At 44.5% G+C, this 21,219-nt stretch overlaps 1 protein-coding gene across 2 annotated transcripts in view; it reads right to left on the bottom strand.

The window, feature by feature from the left end:
* Positions 1 to 15,073: 15,073 nt before the first annotated feature.
* The window catches only part of LOC122553200 (endothelin-1), a 33,028-nt gene continuing 26,882 nt past the window's right edge, over positions 15,074 to 21,219 (bottom strand). The window contains exons 3-4 of one of the 2 annotated variants that reach the window (XM_043696797.2): positions 18,644 to 18,772; positions 15,074 to 15,224 (exon numbers count right to left, since the gene is read on the bottom strand). In XM_043696797.2, coding sequence (XP_043552732.1) covers positions 15,110 to 15,224; positions 18,644 to 18,772 — 244 coding nt within the window. In that variant the 3' untranslated portion in view covers positions 15,074 to 15,109. The remainder of the gene's footprint in view (positions 15,225 to 18,643; positions 18,773 to 21,219) is intronic. The other variant, XM_043696798.2, reaches the window with a different exon arrangement.

The raw sequence follows: 21,219 nt of genomic DNA, 5'->3' as shown, positions 1-21,219 counted from the left end.
GGGTGACCAGGGTCGGGGACGTGCCGGGTGCCGGGGGCCTGGGCTGGACACTGCCGTAGGACATAGCAAGCAGGACAGCGGTAGACGTCCGGTACTTGGCCACCGCCATCCGACGCCGTAAAACGGTGGTGCTCGGACCCGACGTAGTGCACCAGTTGGAGGACGCTCAGGTGTGCGTTGGGATCCCATCCGCGCTCACCGCAGCTCGGACGGAATTTCACATTGGCCCCAAGGTCCCGTACTTCCCGCGGGAGCCTGTGCCCCACAACCTGAGCCGCCTCCGAAATTTTAATTTTGTTCCCTTCCAGGGGGTAAAAAGGCAGGCCCTGTATAGACTGCTGCTGCACACCGTCCACCTCATCTCTCTCATCCACCGTCCAGACACGCCTTGGCGTGCCCATTTGCCACCAGGCGGTGGGGATCCCCAGGGGAGGGCTCTCTAGGCGGGAGTCCTCCCCCTTTCTCTCGGGGATCTGGGGTGGAGGGTTCTACACGCAGCAGTCCCCTGCAACCGCAACTCCCAGCCCAACACAATTCACTTTAGCATCTTCTGTACCTCAATTAGATCTCCTCTCATTCTGCTAAACTCCACAAGTCTAAACTGCTCACTCCCTTCTCATAAAACAAGCTTTCATCTCTGAAATTAAGCTGGTGAACGTTCTCTGAACTGTCTCATTACATAGAACATAGAAGATTAAAGCACAGTACAGGCCCTTTGGTCCTCGATGTTGTGCCAACCTGTGATTTCCTGGATGTCTCCAGGAACACAAGACAGCAGTCACTTCAGAGAGCAGCTGACCACGTTGGCATTGAATTGGTGATAAGTCTAAGCCCACATCCAGTGATAACGGTGAGTTTCCTTTCCAAAGAGACAAGAGTGAACATTGGGTGTTGAATGACAAAGCAGTTTCCCTCCCTAATAGTTTAGGAAGGTTAGAGAACAAGTGACTGGGCCAAGCAGATGAGTGAAGTCCATGATTTGATATCCATTTGGCGGCTTGAGTTTATTGCTCTCAGTTACTGCACTAACAGCGTACAATCAGCCTTCTGCACTGCACGGCACTGGGGAAGGGAAGGGAACGTTGATCAGGATTTCAGCACCTAGTTACCCTTCATTTAAGGAGCATGCATTTAAGGTGAGGTGGGGGGGACGTTCAAAGGAGATACGAGGGGCAGGTTTTTTCCATCGAGAACGGTAGGTGTCTGGAACGTAAGTCAGGGGTGATGGTGGAGATGGGTGTATTAGGGGCATTTAAGGAGCTTTTGCATAAGCCCATAAATATGCAAGGATTGGAGGGCTATGGACCAGGTGCAGGCAGAAGGGATGAGTTTAATTTGGTGTCATGTTCAGCACAACGCTGTGGGTCAAAGGGCCTGTTCCTGTTCTATGTTCTATTCGTTAACCCTGCTCGAATGTGTGGCTAAGGAGGAGCCCACTTGCTCAGTGCCAGTGTTACAGCCCAGACCAGATCCCCTCTGAATACATTAAGAAGGGAGCCGAGACCCAAACTTTTTCTTATTTTAAAGATAAATGTGAGGTGTTGAGTTCCGGATGCAATTCAATTGGTCAAACTACTTGACATTAAGCAAAACATAATTTATTCATACGCTACAGGTCATTCTGCTATAATGCACATTTCGTCAAAACAAATTGACTGTAATGCGAACAACGAATTGGAGACGCTATTTCTAAAGCGTAAACTTTTAAAGTATGTGTTGGCTACAATGCGATTACATTATCAATCCTTTAAGTGCTATTTTATTGCGTGATTTTTATATAGCATGGGGTCACACAAGAACACAGTCACCATGTTATAGAAAAAATGACAGCATAGTTAAAATAAACCAAAAGAAAGAACTTTTAAAAATTGGCTTAGCTGTAACTCAGTTAGAAAACTCAGAATAATAGATTAGTTCGTTACTAAATGGTAATTGTTCTAATATAGTAACATCCTATAAATACAGCCTTGGCAAAATGCAAATACAGAAAACAGATTGTCTGACATACACCACGCAGGGATAAGAGCATCAAGAGTACTCAGAGAGAGTGTAGGAGGGAGAGATATACTGCAGCAGCAGTCCCAGCAACAACTGCTATTCAAACAACTAAGAAACTTGAAATCCTGGTTCTGTGCGAGCTTGATCACGCCAATTCAGGCTGCCTTTATTGTTCCAACTTTTAAAATACCCCAAGGCCTCACAAACTGTTTACAAATTTTCATTAGACATTTCGGTGACTCTGTCTTTGAAAGAAAAAAATAGACCTCTTAAAGCCATAGTATTGTCATACCAAGCTTCACCATCCTCCTAAATCCCCCTTCCTTAATTCTTGTATCCTACCTCTGACTCAGTTCCATTCCCATCTGATGCAAGAGTCCTGTTCTCCATTATCTTTGTGTCAATCCCTCCCTGGCCAATGTGAGTTGTTGTTGGATGCAGAAAAGAAATTGGGTTTGGATCTATCATTTTCACGGTCAAGTGATCAGCCGGCAATGAGTAGCAAGGTTAAAACTTTGCATGGTTAGTTTCCTGGTATGAGTTACAGCATGGAATTTTTTTAGATAATCCTTCATGTGTTGTTACAATGCTGGCAAGACATTTGTTGCCAATCCCAGCTCCCTTGAGAAGGTCAATCGAGGATTAGTGAGGAAGGGAGAGCTGTAACACCTGAAATGTGCTTGTCAATTTATTTTTATTTTGATTGTGGCTGATCTGTGTATTAGAACACAGAACAGTATAGTACAGGCCCTTTGGCCCTCAATGTTGTGCTGACCTTTTATCCTACCCTAAAATCAAGCTAGCCTACATACCCTTCATTTTACTATCATCCATATGCCTATCCAAAGTCGCTTAAATGTCCCTCATGTCTCTGACTCTTCTGCCACTGCTGGCAGTGCATTCCATACACCCACCACTCTCTGTGTAAAGAACCTACCTCTGACATCTCCTCTAAATATTCCTCCAATCTCCTTAATATTAGACACCCTCATGATAGACAATTCCGCCTAGGGAAAATGTCTTTGACTCTTCACTCTATGCCTCACATTATCTTGTACACCTCTATCAAGTCACCTCTCATCTTTCTTCACTCCAATGAGAACAGCCCTAGCTCCCTCAACCTTTCTTCATAAGACATGCCCTCCAGCCCAGGAATCAACCTGGTAAATTTCCTCTACACCCTCTCTAAAGCTTCCACACCCTTCCTATAATGAGGTGACCAGAACTGAACACAATATTCTAAGTGTGGTCTAACCATGGCTCCAGAGAGCTGCAGCATAATCTCACGGCTCTTAAACTCAATTCCCCTGCTAATGTCCGCTATTACACCATATGCCTTCTTTACAACCCTATCAACCTGGGTTGCAATTTTGAGGGAGTTATGGACATGGACTCTAAGATCCCTCTGTTCCTCCACACTGCCAAGAATCCTGTCTTTAACCCCGTATTGTGTAATTAAATTCAACCTTTCAAAATGAATCATTTCACACTTTTCCAGGTTAAGCTCCATCTCCGAGTTATCAGCTTTGCATCCTGTCAATGTCCCATTGCAACTTACAACAGCCCTCCACATTATCCATCACTCCATCAACCTTCATGTCATCGGCAAACTTACTAACCTATCCTTCCGCTTCCTCGTCCAAGTCATTTATAAAAATCACAAAGAGCCAAGGTCCCAGAACCGATCCCTGCAGAACACCAATGGTCACCTGAGCTTCAGGCTGAATACTTTCCATCTACTAACACCCTCTGTCTTATATGGGCCAGCCAATTCTGTATCCAGGCAGCCAGATTTCTCTGTATCTTATGCTTCTTTACTTTCTGAATGAGCCAAACATGAGGAACCTTAACAAATGCCTTGTTAAAATCCATGTACACCATATGCACCTTCATAAATGTGTATTGTCACATTCTTAAATAATTCAATAAGGCTTGTGAGGCAGGATGTGCTGACTATCTCTAATCACACTATGGTTTTCCAAGTAATCATAAATCCTGTCTCTTAGAGTCCTCTCCAATAATTTGCCCATCCAAACGTAAGACTGACTGGTCTGTAATTCCCAGGATTATACCTATTCCCTTTCTTGAACAAGAGAAAAACATTTGCCACCCTCCAGCCATCTGGTACTACTCCAGTGGACAGTGAGGATGCAAAGATTATTGCTAAAGGTGCAGCAATCTCTTCCCTCACTTCCTTAGTAACCTAGGGTATATCCCATCTGGCTCAGAGGATTTATCTATCCTTATGTTTTTCAAAATTTTAAGCACATCCTCCTTCCTAGCATCAACCTGTTGCAGCATATCAGTCTGTTTCACGCTGTCCTCACAAACGACAAGGTCCTTCTCAGAAGCGCAAGTTCCCTTCACTATCCCTGATTGACCCTACCATCATTCTGGTCATCCTCTTGTTCCTCACATAAGTGTGAGATGCCTTGGGATTTTCCTTAATCTTAACCACAAAAGCCTTTTCATGCCCCCTTCTATCTTTCCTCTAAACATCGACTGGGACTGCCACAGTGTTAAAGGTTTAGATGGAGAGGAATTTCTTAAGTGTGTACAAGACAATTTTTTGATTCAGTATGTGGATGTACCTACTAGAGAAGGTGCAAAACTTGACCTACTCTTGGGAAGTAAGGCAGGGCAGGTGACTGAGGTGTCAGTGGGGGAGCACTTTGGGGCCAGCGACCATAATTCTATTAGTTTTAAAATAGTGATGGAAAAGGATAGACCAGATCCAAAAGTTGAAGGTCAAAATTGGAGAAAGGCCAATTTTGACGGTATTAGGCAAAAACTTTTGAAAGCTGATTGGAGGCAGATGTTCGCAGGTAAAGGGACAGCTGGAAAATGGGAAGCCTTCAGAAATGAGATAACAAGAATCCAGACAAAGTATATTTCTGTCAGGGTGAAAGGGAAGGCTGGTAGGTATAGGGAATGCTTAATGACAAAAGAAATTGAGGGTTTGGTTAAGAAAAAGAAGGAAGCATATGTCAGGTATAGACAGGATAGATCGAGTGAATCCTTAGAAGAGTAGAAAGGAAGTAGGAGTATACTTAAGAGGGAAATCAGGAGGGCAAAACGGGGACATGAGATAGCTTTGGCAAATAGGATTAAGAAGAATCCAAAGGGTTTTTACAAATATATTAAGAACAAAAGGGTAACTAGGGAGAGAATAGAGCCCCTCATAAATCAGCAAGGTGGCCTTTGTGTGAAGTCACAGAAAATGGGGGAGATACTAAATGAATATTTTGCATCAGTATTTACTGTGGAAAAGGACAAGGAAGATATAGAATGTGGGGAAATAGATGGTGACATCTTGCAAAATGTCCAGATTACAGAGGAGGAAGTGTTGGATGTCTTGAAAGGTTTAAAGGTGGATAAATCCCCAGGACTTGATCAGATGTACCCGAGAACTCTGTGGGAAGCCAGAGAAGTGATTGCTGGGCCTCTTGCTGAGATACTTGTATCATCGATAATCACAGGTGAGGTGTCAGATGACTGGAAGTTGGCAAACATGGTGCCACTGTTTAAGAAGGGCGGTAAAGACAAGCCAGGGAACTATAGACCAGTGAGCCTGACCTCAGTGGTGGGCAAGTTGTTGGAGGGAATCCTGAGAGACAGGATGTACATGTATTTGGAAAGGCAAGGACTGATTCGGGATAGTCAACACGGCTTTGTGCATGGGAAATCATGTCTCACAAATCGATTGAGTTTTTTGAAGAAGTAACAAAGAAGATTGATGAGGGCATTGCAGTAGATGTGATCTATATGGACTTCAGTAAGGCGTTCGACAAGGTTCCCCAGGGGAGACTAATTAGCATGGTTAGATCTCATGGAATACAGGGAGAACTAGCCATTTGGATACAAAACTGGCTCAAAGGTAGAAGACAGAGGGTGGTGTTGGAGGGTTGTTTTTCAGACTGGAGGCCTGTGACCAGTGGAGTGAGACAAGGATCAGTGCTAGGTCCTCTACCTTTTGTCATTTACATAAATGATTTGGATGCGAGCATAAGAGGCACAGTTAGTAAATTTGCAGATGACACCAAAATTGGAGGTGTAGTGGACAGCGAAGAGGGTTACCTCAGATTACAACAGGATCTGGACCAGAGGGGCCAATGGACTGAGAAGTGGCAGATGGAGTTTAATTCAGATAAATGCGAGGTGCTGCATTTTGGGAAAGCAAATCTTAGCAGGACTTATACACTTAATGATAAGGTCCAAGGGAGTGTTGCTGAACAGAGAGACCTTGGAGTGCAGGTTCATAGCTCCTTGAAAGTGGAGTTGCAGGTAGATAGGATAGTGAAGAAGGCATTTGGTATGCTTTCCTTTATTGGTCAGAGTATTGAGTACAGGAGTCGGGAGGTCATGTTACGGCTATACGGAAGATTAGTTCGGCCACTGTTGGAATATTGCATGCAATTCTGGTCTCCTTCCTATCGGAAAGATGTTGTGAAACTTGAAAGGTTTTAGAAAAGATTTACAAGGATGTTGCCAGGGTTGGAGGATTTGAACTATAGGGAGAGGCTGAACAGGCTGGGGCTGTTTTCCCTGGAGTGTCGGAGGCTGAGGGGTGACCTTTTAGAGGTGTTCAAAATTATGAGGGGCATGGATAGGGTAAATATAAAATATTTTCCCTGGGGTCGGGGAGTCCAGAACTATGGGAATAGGTTTAGGGTGAGAGGGGAAAGATATAAAAGAGACCTCAGTGGCAACGTTTTCACGCAGAGGGTGGTGCATGTATGGAATGAGCTGCCAGAGGATGTGATGGAGGCTGGTACAATTGCAACATTTAAGAGGCATTTTGATGGGTATATGAATAGGAAGGGTTTGGAGGGATATGGGCCGGGTGCTGGCAGTTGGGACTAGATAGGGTTGGGATATCTGGTCGGCATGGACAGGTTAGACTGAAGGGTCTGTTTCTGTGCTGTACATTTCTATGACTCTATGACTTTATGTTCCTTCCTTGGCTACCTTGTAACCCTCTAGAGCCCTCTCTGATCCTTGCCTCCTCAACCTTAAGTAAGCTTCCTTCTTCCTCTGGACTAGATGTTCCACATCTCTTGTCACCCAAGGTTCCTTCATCACCCCATCCCTTCCTTGCCTCAGTGGAACAAATCAATCCAGCACTCTCAGCAAGTGCTCCCTAAACAATCTCCACATTTCTGTTATGCATTTCCCTGAGAACGAGTTCCTAATTTAGGCATCCCAGTTTCTGCCTAATAGCATTGTAATTCAGCCCCCTTCCCCGCCAATTAAATACTTTCTCATACTGTCTGCTCCTTTCCCTCTTCATGACTGTAGTAAAGGTCAGGGAGTTGTGATCACTATCACTGAAATGCTCTTCCACCGAAAGATCTGACATCTGGTCTGGTTCATTGCCAAACACCAAATCCAATATGGCCTCCACGCTAGTTGACCTATCTACGTATTGAGTCAGGAATCCTTCCTGGGCACACCTGACAAAAACTGCTCCATCCAAACTATTTTAATGAAGGGGGTTCCAATCAATATTGGGGAAGTTAACATCACCCATGACAACAAACCTGTGCACCTTTCCAAAATCTGCTTCCCAATTTGCTCCTTAGTGTCTCTGTTGCTATTGAGGGGGCTATAGAAAACTCCCAATAAAGCGCCTGCTCCTTTCCTGTTTCTGACTTCCACCTGTACTGCTTCTGTAACCAAACCCTCTTTGACGACCTCCTTTTCTGCAGCTATGATACTATCCCTGATTAGCAATGCCAATTCTCCACCTCTTTTACCTTTCCCACTATTGATTTTGAAACATCTAAACCCTGGAATATCCAATATTAATTCCATCTACTTTGGTTTCAAAATTCTTCACACCCTGATCTAACAAAAACGTATCAATCCCATCTCTGAAATGTTCAATTGTCCACCTTTCACCTCTTCTCAAAGTGCATAGAAGGTGACAGCCTTCGTTCTCCTTTGTATGAGGAAGTCCTTGATATTGCCCCTGAATACCCAAGCTTTAATGTTGACCAACAGCTCCATTACTCAGGGCATCTGAAAAGAATAATTTCTCATTACTTACCCCAACAAACCCTCAACTGAGTCATAGAGTCATAGAAATGTACAGCACGAAAGAGACCCTTCAGTCCATCCCAACCATGCTGACCAGGAATCCCAACCCAACCTGGTCCCATTTACTAGCATGTGGCCCACATCCCCCTAAAGCCTTCCTATCCAAATGCCTTTTAAATGTTGTAATTGCCCTTCATTATTTTATAAACCTCTATCACCCCTCAGCCTCCGACGCTCCAGAGAAAACAACCCCAGCCTATTCAGCGTCTCTCTATACCTCAAACCCTCAACCCTGGCAATACCCTTGTAAATATTTTCTGAACCCTTTTAAGTTTCACAACACCCCTCCTATAGCAGGGAGACCAGAATTGCATGCAATACTCCAAAAGTGGCCTAACCAATGTCCTGTACAGCTACAACATGACTTCAGAACTCCTACACTCAATGTACTGACCAATAAAGGAAAGCATACCAAACATTTTCTTCATTAACATGTCTATCTGAGACTCCACTTTCAAGGAGCTATGAACCTGCACTCCAAGGTCTCTTTGTTCAGCAACACTCCCTAGGACTTTACCATTAAGTGTATAAGTCCTGCCCTGATTTGCCTTTCCAAAATGCAGCACCTCGCATTTATCTAAATTAAAGTCCATCTATCACTCCTCAGCACGTTGGCCCATCTGATCAAGATCCCATTTTAATCTGAGGTAACCTTCTGCATTGCCCATGACACATTTTGGCATCACCTACAAACTTACTAACTGTACTTCTTATGTTCACATCCAACCCATTTCCATAAATGATGAAAAGCTGTGAACCCAGCACTGATCCTTGTGGCACACAACTGGTCACAGGTTTCCAGTCTGAAAAACAACGCTCCACCACCACCTTCTGTCTTCTACCTTTGAGCCAGTTCTGTATCCAAATGGCTAGTTCTCCCTGTATCCCATGAGATCTAATCTTGCTAACTTCTTTCCCATGAGGAACCTTGTTGAACGCCTTACTGAAGTCCATATAGATCACATCCACTGCTCTGCCCTCATCAATCCTCTTCATTACTTCTTCAAAAAACTCAATAAAGTTAGTGAGACATGATTTCCCAAGCACAAAGCCATGCTGACTACAGGAAGTCCTAGGTTACGAGTTCCATTTTCTTCATTGGTTGTGAGTCAAATTTATGCGTAAGTCGCAACACATATGGGCTAATTAGTCTGCCCATTCGTTAGGACGGACCATCGTAAGTAACTCGGATTTTTAAAAATAATTTCTAAAACTGAGAAGCCAGAGGTTGGTCCCTAAGTACGAGATGTTCGTAAGTTGAGCGTTCATAACCCAGGGACTTCCTGTATCCCTAGTCAGTTTTTGCCTTTCCAAATATATGTAAATCCTGTCCCTCAGGATCCCCTCCAAAAGGTTACTGGAGAAAGACAATCAATCCAATCATTGTGTCTGTTTTCTTTTAAATTTCTATAAGTATTCAGGCATGACATATGGAACTTAGATGTCTTCCATATTAGGAAGGCAATGTATTCTGCCAGATTACTGCTTCCATCTTGTAAGGCCATTATTTTTGCTAACATCAATATTGCTGACAAAGTCATTTATGGTTCATCCTTGACTGTCTTTGGGCAGGTGGTAATAAATTGGCTCTCCATGATTAGATTCCCTATGTGTGGAAACAGGCTCTTCAGCCCAACAAGTCCACACCAACCCTCTGAAGAGCAATCCACCCACACCACTTCCCCTACATTTACCCCTGACTAATCTACTTAACACTATGGGCAATTTAACACAGTCAATTCACTGAACCTGCACATCTTTTGGACTGCAGGAGGAAACCAGACCGGACCCACGCAGACATGGAGAGAATGTGCAAACTCCACACAGACAGTTGCCCAAGGCAGGAATTGAACCCGGGTCCCTGGCACTGTGAGGTAGCAGTGCTATACACTGAGCCACCGCACCACCCCCATAAGGAAGTGGTTTGTTAGAACATTTTAGGGGGCAGTCAAGAACTGACCACACTTGTCTGGAGTTAGGCCAGACCAGGTAAAAATGGCAGATTTCATTCCCCAAAAGGCATGATGATACCAGATGGGTTTTAAACACAAAATTGCTACATCCATGCTCAGCATTGCTGAGACCAACTCATTTTTCTGTATTATCCATAATGCAGAGCAATACCAACAGCACTGGTTCAATTTCTGCTTCAGCTGAAGTTACCATGAAGATTCCCCATTGTCCACCTTGCCCCTCACCTGAGGTGTGGTGACCTTCTGATTAAACCACCACCAGTCGTCTAACGAGGAAGCAGACGAATGGTTCTCTGAGACTGTGGCAACTTTCCGTAACTGTTCTACACTGAACTAACTGAAATTCCATTTCTTTACTATCGGAGGGGTTGGAATTCTTGTCAACAGATTATAGGTTCAAGTTGCTAGGTGGGAAGTCTCGTCACATTGCCTCTGTATTTCTCATCCCTTTTTCCATATTGCGCCTTCAACATATGCAGGGAGACTTCTAAAGAACCGATCTATTTTTGAAGTTGCTGGTCAAATGTAAAAGAATTTTAAAGATATTAAGAAAGGAGAAGTTGCATTTATATAGCAACTTTCACATCCTCAGCAAATGACCATTGGCAAATGTGTTATAAAGTGTAGCCACTGTTGGTTTCTAATTATATGTGCACAGCAAGTAAATGAGATGAACAATCTCTGTCTCTCACAGTGTTGGTTCGAGAGTTAATACAGGTAGAAGATTCTTTATTCAAACATCCAAAAACCGTTAAGCTCCAAAATCCAAAGGTCTTTTTGTGAAGTGTTTTTCTTCTCATTAAGAAGGTTGTTTCACGAGCAAACAGTTAACCCAAGCCAACACCCTCGAGATGCGTGTCACTCAGGTGCAACGTTGGGGTGGGAAGGTGTGGCCAAGCATGTTCTTACCTGCTCCTCCGGTAAGATGTTCAAAAATTTCACCAATAAACTGTCACTTATTCTGAAAACTGAAAAGATCTGAATTCCAAAAAACAGCTGGTCCTAAGCATTTTGAATAATGCTTCCACCTGCACTGGCGAGAACACAAGGCACACTCTAAAGTGTCTTATGCTGTTGCGTCTTTCCCACTGAGTGAGAGTGGCCAGGTTCAAGCTCCATTTGTCCTTGAGGTGTGCTTCAGGAAATCCAGCAAGTTGATTCAACTAACTATTAGGCAAACTCTCTCCCAGCTCCTTCAGAAACAATTTGTGTGATTTGTTTGCAAATACCTGCAAGGTCTAAGTCAGCTCCTGTGTAACATCTGATCTAACAAACAGCACGTCCAGCAATGCAGCACTTGGGGAATCAGAAAGAAATAGTCAAAGACATAGAAAGACCTTTGCCCTGATCGAGTGTCTACATCCGATAAATAAATAGTCCCTTTGTTTACATAGATACTTTAATCACCATTTCATCCAGGAATTACAAATATAATTAACAAGTACAATGGGAAAAAAAATAAGGCTTTGTACAAATAAGATAAGTTTGCATTGTAAACAGTGGTTTCATAGCACTACTGAGTTGCCCTATAACTTGGGATGTGGCATCTAGTGGTGGTATTTAGCTTGGAAAATGTCCACTCAATAATGAAAAGCTGCCCCTATATAAAACCCTTTGATTCTCAGTCAGACACTTGCCACTGAAGACATGGAGCTGGCCGTTTAGTGCTCAACGCCTTTGGGGGTGGTACCCACCTCCCCCACCCCCCCCACCCCCCCCAACCCCCTCAGCACCCCCTCCCAGCTCAATATCTACCTGTTTAGGAAGCATGTCACCCTAGGTGGGGTGATGGACAGTGTTGGGACGGTGGGTATGGCCAATACACGCGTTGCTGTATATTTCCATTGACACAAATAATGCCTTTGACTTCCTCGCAACGTATGGACAGGCCATTGCATGAGTCCATCTGAACAGTCGGGTTGGAGTGAGTGTGCCCCTAATGAGGATTTGATGCCACACCTCAGGCATACTGACTAAGAATGTTCCAGGTTCCACCCAGGCCACTTCTTGGGAAGAGGTATCTCACCCAACAGCATAGCTAATGACATTAAGGATTTTGCTTCACAGTCACAGAAAGACTTGCATTTTTATACAGCCTATTATAACACGTCCCAAAATGCTTTGCAGAAAATGATACACTTTTCCCTGAATTGTAAGCTGTGAAACATTTTATGGTTCGCCCCCCAAGTGGGTTCAACTTCTGTTAGACTCCCCTCTACTCCCCTTGGAGGCATTATCAACTAATTAGGATCGCACACAGTTTATATTGAAGTAGCACAAACATTCAACGCAAAATGGCATCTTTCTAATTTCAAAATCACTTTACTGATCGAAAGGCAGGTTTTTGCTTACTTTCTACTGATTGATTCGGAGGATGTGAATGCCACTGGCTGGGCCCAGCATTTATTGCCCGTACCTAGTTGCCCCTTGATAAGGTGGGCTAAGCTGCCTTCGTGAACTGCTGCAGTCCATGTGCTGTAGGTAAACCCACAATGTCCTTAGGGAGGGAATTCCAGGATTTGAGTTGACTTACCAATGTCACATAACCCAAGATACAGTGAAAAATATTGTTTTGTGTGCTAAACAGGCAGATCCTACCTTAATAAGTACATCAGGGTAATAAAACAGAATGCAGAATATAGTGTTACAGGTACAGAGAAAGATCAACTCTGATATATGAGGGGTTCAAAAGTCTGATAACAGTGGGGAAGAAGCTGTTCTTGAATCTGGTGGTACGTGTTTCAAACTTTTGTATCTTCTGCCCAATGGAAGAGGGTGGAAGAGAGTTTAACTGGGGTGGGAGGGGTCTTTGATAATGTTGGCTGTATCCCCAAACAATGGGAAGTGTAGATGGAATCAATGGATGGAAGGCTGGTTTTTGTAATGGACTGGGCTGTGTAGTTTCTGGTGAATATTAACCTCGCAACAGTAAAGGAACAGGAACACATTTCCAAGTCATGATGGTGCATGACTTCAAAGGGAACATGTGGGTTCTTCTGAATGAGACCAATACAATGAAACTTGCACCTACAATTTACACTCCTGTCATATCCTCACCATTAATTAATTTGATAAGCAGCAACAGGTGTGATTATGGTGGGAGCACAGTGTGGAATGGTATGGTATATTTGGCCAGTGGTGAATGAGGAAAATAAAACCCTCTGCCCAGGAGTTCTCACCAATATCCCCACCCTCAGTTCGGCTTCAGTGAGAGGACAACAACCAGAAACCAGCCACGTGCATGTGTATATGCATGTCTATCTGCGTGTGTCTGTGTATATGTGTCTGTGTACCTGCCTGCGTGTGTCTGTGCATATGTGTCGGTGTGTGTCTGTATACCTGCCTGCATGTATCTGTTTCTATGCATGTGTGTGTGTCTGTGTACCTGCCTGCGTGTGTCTGTGCATATGTGTTGGTGTTTGTCTGTGTACCTGCGTGCGTGTGTCTATGTGTCGGTGTGTGTCTGTGTGCATGTGGGTCTGCGTATCTGCATGCTTGTGTGTGTCTGTGTATATGCATCTGTGTGTGCCTGTGTACCTGTCTGCATGTATCTGTATATACGTGTCAGTGTTTGTCTGTGTACCTGCGTGTGTGTGTCTGTGTATATGTGTGCGTGTGTGTCTATGTATCTGTGTGCATGTGGGTCTGCGTATCTGCATGCTTGTGTGTGTCTGTGTATATGCATCTGTGTGTTCTATCCGGTATGCATGCTGTTCTGTGTGCGTGTGTGTCTGTTTGTGCATTGCATGTGTGTGTCTATTTGCATGCCTGTGTGTGTGGGTGTTGCGTGCATTTGCGTGTTTGAGTCTCCGTGCATGTGTATGTCTGTCAGTTCATGTGCATGTATATGTATGGGGGAAAAGCAAAACTATTGGAAAAAAACTAAAAATGACCCCTTCTCTACAACCTAATTGGAGGGCAAGATACTATCTTTTTGGAAATAAGCAACAAGACTGGGATTCCAACTGTAAGGATGGATTGATGAGAATGGCAACTCCTTTCTTTATGCTGGGTCACAGATCCCCAACAGCAGGTGGCGATAGTGAGGGAATCTCAAGCCATGAAGCAGACCCTCTGTTGAGGGAATGGTGCCATTGGGGGAATGAGATTTGATGGAGAGAGGGAGAGACAGTCAAAGGATTTGCTCAGCCAGATGTGAACAACAGGCTTAATTCCATGCAAATACTATGTTAACCTTACTTCCCCTTCATGTTTGCAAAGACCCAATGCCAGTGGAATAAAGAATCCTGCTTCATGACCTTTGGGGTGTCTGTGCACTGAAATTGCACAAAAGTACAACAGAGGTCAATTATAATATGAATGTTGGGATTCAAACAGTGACACTACATTACATCCAGACTGTGCTGACAAAAAACACATACAGTTTCATATTTATAACCCAGTTAAAAAGACTTGAGTAAAGATTTACCTCTTTTGAAAGCCATAACCCCTGGGCCAGAAGCAAGCTCAGGATATATAGAGCCAAGTCACAATTTACATAATTGACCTGTAACTTAGCGCAGTTCCCCAAGGCGATTTGCATGAGAGTGTACAGACTAAATTTGACTCTGGTTGATGGCTTGGCGTGATGCATGTCATGGCTTTGTTTCCTCACCACGTGGTGTTGCATCCTTGGCGTATGCTAGCATTGAACCACATGGTATTTATGGTCCTCACATTGTGCTATGAAGGCCCCTTCCTGATTTGGGGTGCTGTACTGAGGTTTGTTCTGCAGGAGATGTTCAGAGCGCGTGTCTAATTGTCATGCTCTGGCCGTGAGGAGTATGGAGGAGAGAGTCTTTGTCATGCCTGTCCATTCTGGGCACATAGTATTGCTATGTCATTCTCTAAGATGCCATCCACAGAGCACTGAAGTCCATCCTGGCAGTGTGGCAAGGAGGTTGAGGAAGGGCTGGGTGCTTCTCCTGCCCAAGCCGCGTCACTAGGGTTGCTGCTTTGGCTTGAAATATCCCTGCAACCCCTCCCCCCATCCCCTCCCTCTGCCCCCAGGCCTTTCCAATCGCTGTATCATTTCTCCTCTAGCTTTCCCACTCCTGCAAGGGCGCTCTTTGCCCTTTCTCACTCCGTGCTCTCCTCATGCTCTTTCCAGTTGCTTTCCGGGAAATTCCAACACCCACATCTCCAACGTGTCTGCTGCAGTGAGAACAACGACAACAATTACTTACGTTTGGTCCTCAAATCACTGGCGCGCTTTATAAAAATGCAAGTCTCTACCTATTTTTCTGCAGTGTCACGAACATACATAAAAATCTCCCAAAGTGTGCCACATGAATAAACCAAACCAAAGGTTGGACAGAGAGGGAGAAACATCTTAGTTGGGGTAGAGAAGAGGGGATGGGGTTAGGGTAGGAATTCCAAAGGTTGGAGGCAGGATCACCAATGAACAGCACAGTGGATCAGTGGTTAGCACTGCTGCCTCACAGTGCCAGGGCCTTGGGTTCAATTCTGCCCTGTGTAGAGTTTGCACATTTGCGGCGTACGTGTGCACCGGTTTCTGGTGGGCAGGTTAGATGGATTGACTAAATTACTCCATTGTGGCCAGGGATGTGTAGGCGAGGTGGATTGGCCATGGTATATGCAGGGTTACAGAGATAGGATAAGGTGGGCGGGTTGTTATTCAGAGGGTCAGTGTAGACTCAATGGGCTGAATGGCCTGCTTCCACAGTGTGGGGATTCTATGATCCTATTCTATGGGAAAGCAATTAAAACCATGAATGCGTGAAAGGAGGAATTCAGAGATCTCTCAGGATTGTGGGGCTACTGGACATTAAAGATGGGAAGCAATTAAAGCCATACTGGGATTGACAGGGTGAGAATTTTAAAATTGAGGCATTGCCTGACACAAAAATAGATGGGAAAGGCAGTTTGTGAGAGGTATGTAAATATTGGTAGATTAAGTACATGGGCAAAAAATTGGCAAATGGAGTATAATGTGAGAAAATTTGAAGTTATTCATTTTGGAAAGGAGAACAAAAGAACAGAATATTATTTAAATGAAGAAATACTGCAGAAAGCTGCAAGACAAACTAAACACCTGCACAAGTGTACAGAACACAGAACGCTAGCACACAGGTACAGCAGGTAATCAGGAAGGCTAATGGAAGGTTGGCCCTTATCTCAGGGAGTGTTGGAGTATAAGAGTCTTACTGCAACTGAACCATGTCTGACGTACTGTGAGCAGTTCTGGTCCCCTTATTCAAGAAAGATATTATTTCATGGGAGACAATTCAGAGATGCTTCACTACATTGATCCCTGGTATGGAGAGATTGTCTTATGAGCAAACATTAAGCAGATTGGGACTCTGCTCATTGGTGTTCAGAAGAATTAGAGGCGATCTCATTGAAACATATCAGATTCTTAAGGAGCTTAACAGGGTCAATGCTGAGAGGATGTTTCCCCTCATGGGAGAGTCTAGGACCAGACAGTACAGCCTCAGAATGAAGAGGCACCAATTTAAGACTGAGATGAGGAGGAATTTCTTCTCTCAGAGGGTTGAGTGTCTTTAGAACTCCTTGCCACAGAGAGAGCTGTGGGGGCAGAGTCTTTGTGTATATTTGAGGCGGAGATAGATTTTAGATCAGTTGGGGAGTTGAGGGTTACAGGGAAATGGCAGGAAAGTGGAACATGAGGAATGTCAGATAGGCTGTGATCCAATTGAATCGTGGTGCAGGCTGACGGAGCCAAACAGCCTGTTCCTGTTTCTTAGTCTTACCGGGAGCCAGCAAGAGTGGAAGGGATAGGTGGGCAGGACTTGATGGGAGTTAAGGTACAGGGCAGCAGAGTTTTCATTGGCCTCTGGTTTATGGAGCTTTGAAGATGGAAGATGGTACAAATATGTTGGAATAGCCAAAGCTGGAGTTAACTAAGGGATGAACACTCTACCCCCCAAAACCATAAGAACCCTCTGTTCCTGCTCCTCAGTTGAACAGAATGGATTTACAATCAGTGAAATGTTCTCAGCTGTGCCAATAATATATTTCCTTCCTTTGTCTCATTAACTAATGTACCATATTGAAGCTGCTCCTTCTTCACAAACCTGATAAAGAATCTGAACATTGCTTACAGTTATTTGATATACTGTTTTCACACGATAACTCTGATCATGAGCCCCTAAAAGTCAATAAATGATGGGAACCAGCTGAACAGTACATGAGGTTAGAGTGAGCTGAATGGACTATGTTTGTTGCACAGTTCTGGTGCTTGTGTGTGCATGTCCATACGTGTGTGAGACAGAGAATGTGCATATTTGAGAGAGTGTGTGAGAGAGAGTGCGTGTGTGCATGTGTATGCACACGCACGAGTGTATGTGCATGTAAGCGCACAGGTGTGTGCATGCGTGTGAGAGTGTATATGTATGCTTGCACATGAGTGTGTGTGCGCGCGCATGTGAGATAGTGTGTGTGTATATGCTTGTGAGAGTCTGTGTGTGTATGCATGTGTGCGAGTGTGTGTATGCACATGTGAACAGGTATGTGTGTATGTATGCACATGAGAGACTGTGTGTATATGTTTGTGCATGTGAGGGTGTATGCATGTACGTGAGAGAGAGCGTATGTATGCGTTTGTGAGAGTGCGTATGCACGTGTGAGTGAGTGTGTGTGCATGCGTGTGAGAGTGTATATATGCATGTGAGAGTGTGTGAATGTGCACATGTATGCGTGAGTGAGAGAGTGTGTATGTGAGTGATAGAAACAGTATTTGTGTGTGAGGGAGAGAGAGAGAGAGAGAGAGAGTGTGTGTGTATGCTGGTGTATGCGTGTGTGAGTGTGTGTGAGTGTGTATGTGAGTGAGAGAATGTGTGTGTGTGAGAAAGTGTGCATGTGTGTGAGTGTGTGTTTGCATATGCATGTGTAGGAGAGCGTGTGTATGCACGTGTGAGTGTGTGTATGGCTGCACGTGTGAGTATGTGTGTATATGCATGTGTGAGAGAGGGCACGTGTGTATGTATGCGTGTGAGTTTGTATATACGTGCATGCGTGAGTGTGTGTGTGTGTGTGAGTGTGTGTGTGAGTGTGTGTGAGAGTGTGTGTGAGAGTGTGTGTGAGAGTGTGTGTGAGAGTGTGTGTGTGAGTGTGTGTGTGAGTGTGTGTGTGAGTGTGAGTGAGTGAGAGAGAGTGTTTGTGCATGTATACCTGTGAGGGAGAGTGTGTGTATGTATGTGTGTGAGAGAATGTGAGAATGTGTATATGCGTGCATGTGTGAGAGTGAGTGCGTGTGTATGTATGCATGAGTGTGTATGCACATGTGAGTGTGTGCATGCATGTGTGACTGTGTGTGCACGTGTGAGTGCGTGAGAGTCTGTGTGTATGTATGCGTGCATATGCATGGATGTGGGAGAGTGTGTGTATGCGTGTGTGTGTGTGTATGCGTGTGTGTGTGTGTATGCGTGTGTGTGTGTGCCCACTTTAAGACTCTCCAGCACCAACAAGTAGTGAACTAGGGTTTTGCGATAATGTGGGTGGGGTGAGAGTGCATTGTTTCCCACAGCTTTGATCAGTGCACAGCCCACTGCAGCCTGATTGAGTTGACTGTTCTTGATTCTGAAACATACCGTGGCACTCTGCTTGGTGACTGGCAGAAGGTCCTGCACTCTGCATCCTTGCCCTTGGTGCAGAAACATCGAGTCAGTTCCCGCTTCCGAAGTTTCGCGGCATTCCCCAACCCGTATGGAACAACCTGTCTGTGACAATGAAAATCACGGTTAGGTTTGTAAGTATACAAGTGACAGCAATGAATACTGGAGCATACCCAGGTGGAGGTTCTGACTGGGATACCAGATATGGTCTCAGTGGGCTACAGTCTATCACCTGAGTATGAAGGTGACATGCTGATGCTGTACTCATGGAGTGCTGCGCTGTTGGAGATGCCACTTCAGATGGGAATGAGTGCTTGTTGGCCTTCTCCAGTGGACAGAATTGGTCGTGTGTCATCGACATTATTTTGAAGTAGAAATACAAACACACAAATTACCATCACCAGAATGAGCAGTCTAGCCTTCAATTATGTTGCTAATTATGGGATCTTGCTGTGCGCTCCCCCCCCACCACCCAAATGGCTGCTGCATTTCCCACATTACAACCGTGACCGCTCACCCTGTCAAAAAACTCATCACCGACAAAGTTCTTTGAGACAGATTCAGGTTATGACAAGCGCTCTACAAGAGTAAGGCTTACTTAGTTCTTAGCATGATCTTTAACCAAGGCAATGCATGTCGAAACAGGCAAGAAAATATGCACAGAACACATCTCTGGCTCAAAATCGCTGGCCTTGCAAGTTGAGTGAGGGAAAGAATTTGTGCTTTCTTCCCAGTGCAAAATGTGAGATTGGGTGGGACATTGGTTTCACCATCTGCTCTGTCTACTCACCCAGGCCGACCTGAACGCAGGACCTGGAATTGGACTGATATCCCCAGACGTCTTAAATTCTCTCACCTCGTCCTGCGTTAGCAAGGCCAGGCCTTTTGAAAAGGGAGTCCTGCCACCTTGGAACATGTTCCGGAGAACACTATGGTATGAAAAACCCGAAGGCTAAGGCGTCAACATTACAAAGATAGAAATTGTTGGAAGTGAAACTTGTTATTAGTTGGTTGGGTAAAGCAAAGGATTGTGGGACCACTGGCTGTCCACCTTCTTTACCATTTTCCACTAATAGGAGAAAGGGAGGACTGCAGCTGCTGGAGATCAGAGTCGAAGAGTGTGGTGCTGGAAAAGCACAGCAGGTCCGGTAGCATCTGAGGAGCAGGAGAATCGACGTTTCAGGCATAAGCCCTTGATCAGCCTTGTTCCTGATGAAGGGCTTATGCCTGAAACATTGATTGTCCTGCTCCTCAGATGTTTCCTGACCAGCTGTGCTTTTCCAGCACCACACTCTTCGACATTTTCCAATAATAGGATTGTTGACTAACCAATCCCACTGGTCAATCTCTATCAAAAAGTGAACAACATGAAGTGTTGGTAAACACCCACTGATGAGGAATTTCAGGAAGCATGGATCCAGAGCCACTCATTCATCCTAAGTTACACGTGCCACATATCATTATCACTCATGGGGTAGGTTTTAACACCTTTCTTTCCAAAAGAAATCAGCTGAATTTACATTGGGTTGAATCACCAATCCCTACTTGCCTTTGGTTTGATGATATTTCAGCGCAAAGAACATTGAGAAGCTGGGGAAAGGTGTGGAGAACACACATCAGTGATTGTAGGTCACCTTGATAGTGACTGCAGAAAGACAACACAGTAAGAGGGGTGGTTCAGTGGTTAGCATTGCTGCCCCACAGTGCCAGGGACCAGAATTTGATTTCACCTCGGGAGACTGTCTGTGTGGAGTTTGCACATTCTCCTTGTGTCAGTGTGGGTTTCCTCCCACAGTCCAAAGATGTGCAGGTCAGGTGGATTGGCCATGCTAAATTGTTCCATAGTGTTCAGAGATGGGTGGGTTAGCCATGGGGAATGTGAGGTATAAGGGTCTAGGTGGGACGCTTTTCCAAGGATTGGTGCAGACCCAATTGGCTGAATGGTCTCATTCCACACTGTAGGGATTCTACGATTGAACAAGTCTTAACAAACACTTATGCTTACATTACCATTGCCCTTGAGCAGAGAGGCATTGATTCATTCCTTGTTTAGGATTCTACAGCATCCATCATCTAACAGGTCCTAATGAAGCAAGATGGTCGTTATGTTTCTATACAGTGTATTATGTTTTGGCAGACTGGCCTGAATTTACTCTCTGACTCAGTGCCCAGAGTGCAAATCTGTTTTCAAACATTCAATGTTAACCCCAGAAAATTAAAACCATATGTGACCACAACACACAGCCTTGATCAACATTGCCTCAAGAAATATTGTCTGACATGCACCTACTAAGACCTGTCACTTACTCATAATGAGGTGGTGAAGATTCAGACGCAAGGTTTCACTAATTTACCACATTTTGGGCCTGATTTTCAAGGATGCATGTTTGCCCCCATTCTATAAAATGTCGACAATGTATATTGACCTCTATTTCAAAGGGAAAGGAGTGTAAAAAGAGGGATGGTCTTGCTGAAACTATACAAGGCACTAGTAAGGCCACAGCTAGAATACAGCTTTGCTCTTCTCTTCACAGAGAGGGTGAGGACGGCAG

This window comes from Chiloscyllium plagiosum, unplaced genomic scaffold (assembly GCF_037043375.1).
Source record: "Chiloscyllium plagiosum isolate Xiang-an unplaced genomic scaffold, Cpla_swu_hap1 HiC_scaffold_10, whole genome shotgun sequence".
In the NCBI taxonomy this organism is placed as follows: Eukaryota; Metazoa; Chordata; class Chondrichthyes; order Orectolobiformes; family Hemiscylliidae; genus Chiloscyllium; species Chiloscyllium plagiosum.
Note: the sequence above shows the minus strand (reverse complement) of the source record. Positions and strands in the feature narration are given on the sequence as shown.